The following is an 8,299-nucleotide window of genomic DNA, read 5'->3' as shown; positions in this document are numbered from 1 at the left end:
GACCATAATAGAATGAAGCAGCTTGCACGATTGCTCCTGCTTTATCTGTTATGATTAGAGTTCTTCTCTCCAAGGACGTTATTCTAGCACCCAATCAAGTAAATTTTTTTTGCCAATCCTTTAAAATAAGGCAATACAACTATGACTGCCTTGAGAAAACCTGACTTCCCATTTTAATCAATTAAGTAGAGACAGGCAGTGGTAAATTCAAGCTCTCTCTCAAGCTTTATTAGATTGTGACATTTACAAGAATTAGCGGTAACGGTGGAGCTGCAGGGTATTGCGTCTTCTCCATGCAGCGCGGCGGGAGCCACCAATGGTGTGGTGGAATTTGTGGCCCTTGCCAAGACCACGACTCTTCCTGCCAGCTGATGTCAGCCCACGCATCTCTCTGTGTTTGTGAACTGGTTTGGTGATCCATTGGGTGTCAGGGTTGCGTCTGATGGCCTTGTGGAATGGATCAATCAGGATTACTTCAAAGAACTTGTATGTGGAATCTTCACCCACCCAGTAGGAGTTCAACACTCTCAGAGCCCCACAGTGGCGACCAGCACGCTCCTAGACAACAGGGTAAAAAACAAGAGTTCACACGAGGGTGGAAGGAGAGGAATTCTTTAGGACTGTGCACTGGGCTCTAACTAGAAATATAAAATTAAGAAAGGGACAATTGAAATTTGTGGCACTTAACTCAGGTTCTCTTCCCAAAAACCCCCCGAAGAGGACAGAATACAACAACAAAGGAACAATCATTAGCAAAAGAATTTGAGACTGGACAGCAGTTTGGAAGGATTCTCAGGTGTGAGTTTTAACTAAGGATTAAGGGGGAAAGCGTTTGATGGACAAAAGGAAGGAGACTGCTTCACAGCACAGACACACAATGATGGCAAAGAGTAGGAATGGAAAAAAAATCAAGGATACATTAAGGAGATGTGCAGGAAGAGTGCAAGGAACGAAAGACTGAATAGGAGGAAGTGAGAGCAAAGGTGTGGCTGGGGGCAAGATTATATGCCACAGTAACAGGCACCAAAACAAAAGCCCGAATGTGGCAGGCAGTAAGTCAGTTTAGACAGTGGTGCACAAACTTTTCCAGCTGCAAACCCCTCCCCAACACCCCCATTAATGGAATCTGTCCATGCCTCCCCATTATTGCACAGCCAAGGTGTCCTCAGAGCAGTGGGCTGCTTCTACCTTGCAGCCAGGAGGCATTGCTAGGGCAGGGCCAATACCTGCTCTTCTGCCCCTCCCACCTTGGGGTTTTTTTTTGGGGGGGGTGGGGGGTGAGAAAGACATGTGCGATGGTCTCTGGTGGTGGAGCCAGGGCTGGGCACAGAAGCTGCCTGGGACTGGAAATTGCACAGCACACTGAACCACAGGCTGGGTGACCTGCTGAAGTGAGTCAGGAGGTGGAGGAGCTGGTGCTCCCTCCCAGCTCCTTTCCCCCATGGGGCCGGCATGAGCCACCTGGCATCACTGCTTGCTCCCAGAACGTTCCTCCGTGCCCACCTGTTGGTGCACCACCGCCGAGTTAAGGAATTTAAAGGAGAAGGACTATATGAATTGAGTGTCATCAGGTTATTGGACGTGTATTAGGCTGTGAAACTCTCCTGAGGGAAGTGATGGAAGCCTCATTAATAGACACCATGTTATAGCAGAGAAAACACACACAAAAATCACTACAGGGAATAATCCCGTATTGGCTGGAAAGGAGGATAGGAAGAGATAAGTGTTTTCCATCTCTCAAACTTCTACGGAGGTCTGCTGCCCACTTTGTCTGAGACACAACATCCTCTCTCCATTAATTGATGGCCAAGAACACTGCAGCTCAGTTTTCACAGAAACAAGAGAAAGAAAAGACCTATTGGGTCACCTAATCCTGCCTCCTCCCCTGCCAGTTTAGGACTGTTCTCTTTTTATTTCTGTTAGTGCTGTTCAGTTTAATTCATGTGTAACCAGAAGTCTTTCATCACTACCCATGAAAGATTATTCCACAGGCCAATAAATCTCCCCAACATCCCACTCCATTTCCAGTCCTGCAGCAAGAAGTGAGGACCTCGTATGACTTATATGAAACAAAAAGCAAGGACATGAAGTCCAAAGGAGCAGTAAAGGGCATTACATTACTTCTTCCTTGCAGTTAAATTAATGCAATATTCATCTTCTTTGCACTCCACTCAAAAGTTAAAACACTGCAACGCAAGCATTCCTGCCTATAGACAAAGCCTCAGTAATGACTGAAAGAGACTAGCAGTAAACGTTGTCTATGCTGGAAACCTGGTTAGTCCTTTAAAGTGATCAGAACTATTCTGGTTAGCATGAGGCAGACAGATTTGAAGACATTACAATTTTTAAAAAATAAACTGACTTGCTCAAAGACAACCTGGATCTCAGTTTAGGTTGCCAAAAAGGAAATACATTATTTTCCTCCACAAAAGTGACACTTTACAGGAAAGAGAGAAGTCAGAACATTCTTGATATACAGAAATACTTTTCAGGGTAAAGATAGACAAAACACACAACAGGAGACAATTTCAGACAGGCTTTGACTTATAAAGAACAAGCAACTGTTTTCTTAGATATTCTTTCCTTAGTATTGCAAACCCACTCCTCCTCACCTCTGCCCATGGTCAAGAGAAACGCTGGAGGAGTGTCCCCTCAAGGAAACTACAAGTTAGTGTCAGACACACAACACTCCCCGTTCTTACAATGTTGTCTTTTGTTTTTAGAAAGATTTGATGGTATGAACTTGCTGTAGTAAGGCAGTTCACTCCTCTCATCATTATGTAAAATAACGTATAGTTAAGGCTCTAATTTGGAAAGGGTGATTGCACAGATGGAATTCAAGGCCTCTCAGTGTGATAGCTAGGATGACCCATGAACATCACATTTCAAGAGCACATGAGTGCATAACCAATGGAAGCTAACCTATTATAAGCCTAGGTGAAATTTTCTACCAGTTGATAAAAATGGATACCCCACAGCTTCTTCGTTTCTTGTATTAAAATATATGCAAATAAGTAACATTCTACTCTTTGACACTGTATATAAGTGGTGTCAACTGAAGCTACCAAATAGTCTGAAGTTTCTTTAGAATCGTCTAGTGCTCAGAAGGCTCCAATAATGGAAGAAGCCTACCTTCCAAAACCAATTTAAAAGGTTTAAGGGCATAACAGGCAGTTTGTTTGCAACAAACATTTCTTTTGGGGTTGTTGGACAATTAGATATTTTTCTAACTCGCAGGATGGAGTTCCATATTTAACACACAGTTTTTAACATCTCATAACATTCTTTTGACAGTAATTAGGTTTAACTGAGCTCTCAACTATCTTTCAGACAAACTTTTTTCCATTAGCAATTCCTGGCATCACTATAGCTTCAGTAGCTAGTCATCAAATCCAGAGCTAAGTTAACCAACAAATAGTCTTTCAAGCTCTCAGGGTATCATAGAATATCAGGGTTGGAAGGGACCTCAGGTGGTCACCTAGTCCAACCCCCTTGCTCAAAGCAGGACCAATCCCCAGACAGATTTTTACCCCAGTTCCCTAAATGACCCCCTCAAGGATTGAACTCACAACCCTGGGTTTAGCAGGCCAATGCTCAAAGCACTGAGCTACCCTTCCTGCCTCCCCCGTTAGGGACACTTGTTTAATACAGCCTCCCCACACCAAGTACAGCAGGTTAGACAGTGACTAGCTAACTGATTCATCAGCAGTTTTCTGTTAAACATTAGAGATGTTTCATTGGGTGTACTACAGTGTTTCTCGAACTGGGGTCGCCACTTGTGTAGGGAAAGCCCCTGGCGGGCCGGGCCAGTTTGTTTACCTGCCCCGTCCGCAGGTCCAGCCGATTGTGGCTCCCACTGGCCGCAGTTTGCTGCTCCATGCCAATGGGAGCTGCTGGAAGCGGCGCGGGCCAATGGACTTACTGGCGGCTGCTTCCAGCAGCCCCCATTGGCCTGCAGTGGTGAACCGGGGCCAGTGGGAGCCGGGATCAGCCGGACCTGTGGACGGGGCAGGTAAACAAACTGGCCCGGCCCGCCCCGCCAGGGGCTTTCCTTACACAAGTGGCGACCCCAGTTTGAGAGACACTGGTGTACTGTAAATGAGAACTTTACAGGGAAGGAATGGAGAGATACAAAACACCTTTCAACTATCAATTCAGTAAGATAGGGACGTTCTCAAGCTATGGGCCACAGCGAATGCTCTTATACTGTATAAAGCACAGCAATCCATGCATTGAGGTGGTTACAATCTAAATCTGATCATACATGATGAACAGTATGTAATGAACTATGACAATGGTAGGAAATACTGAGCAAAATAATTATGTTTTAGGGTGTAAATTGATAGCTGTTCTAATCTATTCCCTGTTCTCTTGTTATGCATAAGCCTATCCTTTCCGTGTATTCTAGGATTCTCTCCTCACCAGGTACCATTGTGTTGTTCCCTTAGTTGTAGCAAGTTGAAACTGACGAGGATCATGTTAGTTTCATAAAAATTATTTTACTTCTTGGCAAGCAGAGTATTGGGAAGCAACAACTCAAGATTGAATTCTTTTGCAGGAAAGAGATTAAGATTGCAGAATAAATATGCACACTATGCATATCATAGCAAGCTTAAACATCAGGAAGGGTTTGTTTGGACTGTCTAGGTTACAGAGACCAAAAGCATAGGCGAAAACATGCACCATAACGTATTTCAAGTTTTTTTATGTCAAACCTCCTTATTTTATGAAGGCTATACACTGTTGCTGGCTGTTCTATTGTATGCATAGGACAGCTGCATTGACACATTAGGTGCATATATACATTAGGTGACTGTTCTGCCATTAATGTGCAGTGCAAATAACTTGCTCACATTAACTTATCTGAACACTAGTTTTCCCATCTATAAGAAATGAATAAAGAATCCTAAACAAGTACTCTGGTACTATCATTAGACATGATCTTCTACGTTACAGAGGAAATCACTCTTTGGTGAAGAAGGATATTCAGAACTAGTGCAACTCAGCCCCTCAAAGAAGTTGCTACTGAGTGACACAAAGGAAAGACAGATGTCGTCTGCGGAAAGGAAGATGCAAACAAATGGACATATAGTAATACCAAAAGGAAAGACACTTACCTCTGCTACAGATTGCAGGCTCCGGGCAAATTTCAGCTGGTTAACACCATGATTTACAGGTTTACCATAGGTAGCACCTTTCGGGACTGGGCGTTTACGACCACCACGGCGAACACGAATGCGGTAGATAACATAACCTGTAACCATCATTTTTTAAAAACTGAGTTTCTTGGAACTTCTTATAACCTTTCAGTCACTAATTATGCTATTACGCTTCCCCCCCAAGGGCTATACTTCTGTGCTATCACAAGTACCGTTTTTTGTACAACAATCTTCACGCATTGCTCACCAAGTAGTACAGAACATTAAGAGCTTGTCTGCGTGAGAAAGTTTTGTTGTTTTATGTACACTGGTACAGTTAAAGCAGCAAAACTCTCCAAGTATAGACAGTTCCACTGGCAGAGAGTATTCTGGTTTGGAAATTAAAATAACCTACCAATATAAAGTATATTTGTACAGGTATAATATAGAGTACACTTATACAGGCTCTTACCTGGGTGTTGCTCCCTAAATTCCCTCCTATCCCCACACAAATGCGTCACCCAAGTTTAGTGTTTTTAACTCTGGCTAGTGGGTCTAGCTGGGAGTGTGGATTAGAACCCAGATTCCACTTTCACTTCGCAGTTTGCAGCGAGGATATAGTCTATATCAGTGGTTCTCAAAGTCGTTCTGCCGCTTGTTCAGGGAAAGCCCCTGGTGGGACGGGACGGTTTGTTTACCTGCTGCGTCCGCAGGTTTGGCAAATCACAGCTCCCACTGGCCTTGGTTCGCCGCTCCAGGCCAATGGGGGCGGCGAGAAGGGCGGCCAGTACATCCCTCAGCCCACGCCGCTTCCTGCAGCCACCATTGGCCTGGAGCAGCGAACCAAGGCCAGTGGGAGCCGCGATCAGCCGAACCTGTGGACGCGGCAGGTAAACAAACTGGCCCATCCTGCCAGTGGCTTTCCCTGAACAAGCAGCGGACCAGCTTTGAGAACCACTGGTCTATATCACTCAAGAGCCTTCCCATAATTCCTTCCGTGCCCAGAAGGACAGACAAGGTCTCCCGCAATTCACTGGGAAAGAATCAGGGCTCGGTTCATTGCAGCATGTAGAACCACGGTATCTGTCCCCAGAAGTGCTGGTGACACACAAGGAGGAATGCAACACCAGTGAAAACGCAGTAACTTGACTGTGGCTGGTCTATACCTGAGCTAGGCTAAACCAGACGCTGAACACCCAGGCTAACTCAGCAGTGAAGAATGTGAGGACTTCAGTCTCCATACATATTTAGGCTGTGGCTAGCTTCTCTGCCAAAAATGCCAACATGGGTGCCAATTAAGAGTTAACCTAGGTTCTACTTCTTGTATGTGCCCACAACTCATATGGTAACTTGGTATGATACCAAACTAATTTCACACAGGAAACAAAAAATTAAACTCTCAGTGAAGAGCATGATTAAGTAAGCAGCACGCTCCCAGTTACACTGATTTATTAATATTCAATCATGGAAGGACCTATCAAAAACCATTACCACTGCACCACTAAAGCATGATGACCTCACACCCTTTTAGTTCTAGTTACCTTGTTTAGCCTTATATCCCAGTCTACGGGCTTTGTCTGGCCTGGTTGGTCGGGGAGCTCGATGCAGGGCAGACAACTGGCGATACTGCCAACAGCGGACACGCAGGAGGAAACGCATCACGTCTGACTGCTTCTTCCTCCATAGCTCTTGGATGTATTTGTAGGCACCCATGTTTGTTTACCTGCTGAATTAGAGATCTATATAAGCTTGCAGCATCTTTCCAACCAAAAAACATCACACAAAGGGAATAAAAAATATGCTGCTTTATGTGAACACATCTCCAAGGCTCCCTATATGTATGTCAAGCATGGCAACACTGTTAAAGCAGCACACATCTGGGATTCTGGAGATCTGTAACTAACCCCACACATTCTGATTACCAAGTTTCCTCCCCTTTTCATTTATTTATGTCTTTATACCTCAAAGGAAAAAAGTCTCTGGGCTGAAGAGTTTGTGAACACGATCAGCATGTTTTGGCTGCTACCACAAACTAAATAATATCTGACCTGAATTTTAGTTATTGGTCTGTTAAACGTAAAACTTCAGGGAAGTCATGCTGGGTCTCAGTTTCTTAATCTAAGAAAAAGCTTGCTTTATTGGTATCTCTTCTGCTTTGAGATCTCCAGAAGATCACCATTAAAATTCTGCAAAATATTCAAGCCACTTATCCCATGCAGCATAGTTTTGCAGATCTCATGGGAAGTCAAAAAGCAAATTTAGTTCAGCCACATCAAATTCAACCCTCAAAAATATCTCAACCTGAAACAGCTTGATTAGAAACAAACCACATTTTGGTTATCTTCCCCCTCTTGTGCTAAGAGCGCTGTCTTCCTGTCTACCTATATGAGGTGGCATTTGCTACACCATACCCTCTCTGCTTTCAATAGGGCGGTTTAAGAAGCCCTTGCTGATCCACAGGGTGCAGATGTCTGTATAGCATAACACGAACTAGTAAAAGCAAAGCCAAACTGAATAACTGGAGTCAGTATCTACCCCCATCCAAACTCCTCGGCAGTGAAGCTCCCCCACGATACAGCCCTAAGGCTTAGCGGTCCCTGGACCCTAGTGCGACACGCCCCTTCCCCCCACACGTGTCAGTCAGAAGCTGTCACCCCCATCCCCTACTCTAAGGGCTGCCCCACAGCAGCCAGCTCAGAGCGGCCTGGGCACCCGCTGGGCTCCTTTCCCCACCCTGTCATGGCCGTTCGCGGGTCCAGTCACCCGCCCCGGGGCGCCCCACTCAGCACTCCGCTGCCTGTCCCCCAGGCAGCCCCCACGCAGGGGGGAGGCCCGGCCCAGCCCAGCTCACACCAGCACCACTCAGGGGCCCGGCCCGAGCCATCCCCTGCCGCCCTGTCCCTGCCTCGGGGCCCGGGCCGCGCACGGGGCGGAGAAGGAGGGTCGGACGGGCGGCTCCAATCTCCGATGGGGTCGGATGAAGCCAGCGGCCCAGCACGGCACAGAACCTCACCTGATGGCGCCCAAAGCCGGAAAGGAAGAGGCCTCGCTCCCACAGTCCTTTGCGGCCCCCTATCGCTTCCGGCGCTAGCCCTGGAGCCTGCTGGGAAACGTAGTTCTGAGGGGGCCAACTGCTCTGATTGGCCTAGCGTCCTCCGCAC

At 46.1% G+C, this 8,299-nt stretch overlaps 1 protein-coding gene across 1 annotated transcript; it reads right to left on the bottom strand.

The window, feature by feature from the left end:
- Positions 1-202: 202 nt before the first annotated feature.
- Positions 203-8,291, bottom strand: RPL15 (ribosomal protein L15). Its single transcript, XM_039521746.1, has 4 exons — positions 8,152-8,291; positions 6,680-6,864; positions 5,118-5,254; positions 203-558 (listed from the first exon to the last, which is right to left on the bottom strand). The coding sequence occupies exons 2-4, from the start codon at positions 6,849-6,851 to the stop codon at positions 253-255; spliced, it is 615 nt and encodes a 204-aa protein (XP_039377680.1). The 5' UTR covers positions 6,852-6,864; positions 8,152-8,291; the 3' UTR covers positions 203-252.
- Positions 8,292-8,299: the final 8 nt, after the last annotated feature.

The sequence above is a fragment of the Mauremys reevesii genome, linkage group 2 (genome assembly GCF_016161935.1).
Source record: "Mauremys reevesii isolate NIE-2019 linkage group 2, ASM1616193v1, whole genome shotgun sequence".
In the NCBI taxonomy this organism is placed as follows: Eukaryota; Metazoa; Chordata; order Testudines; family Geoemydidae; genus Mauremys; species Mauremys reevesii.
Note: the sequence above shows the minus strand (reverse complement) of the source record. Positions and strands in the feature narration are given on the sequence as shown.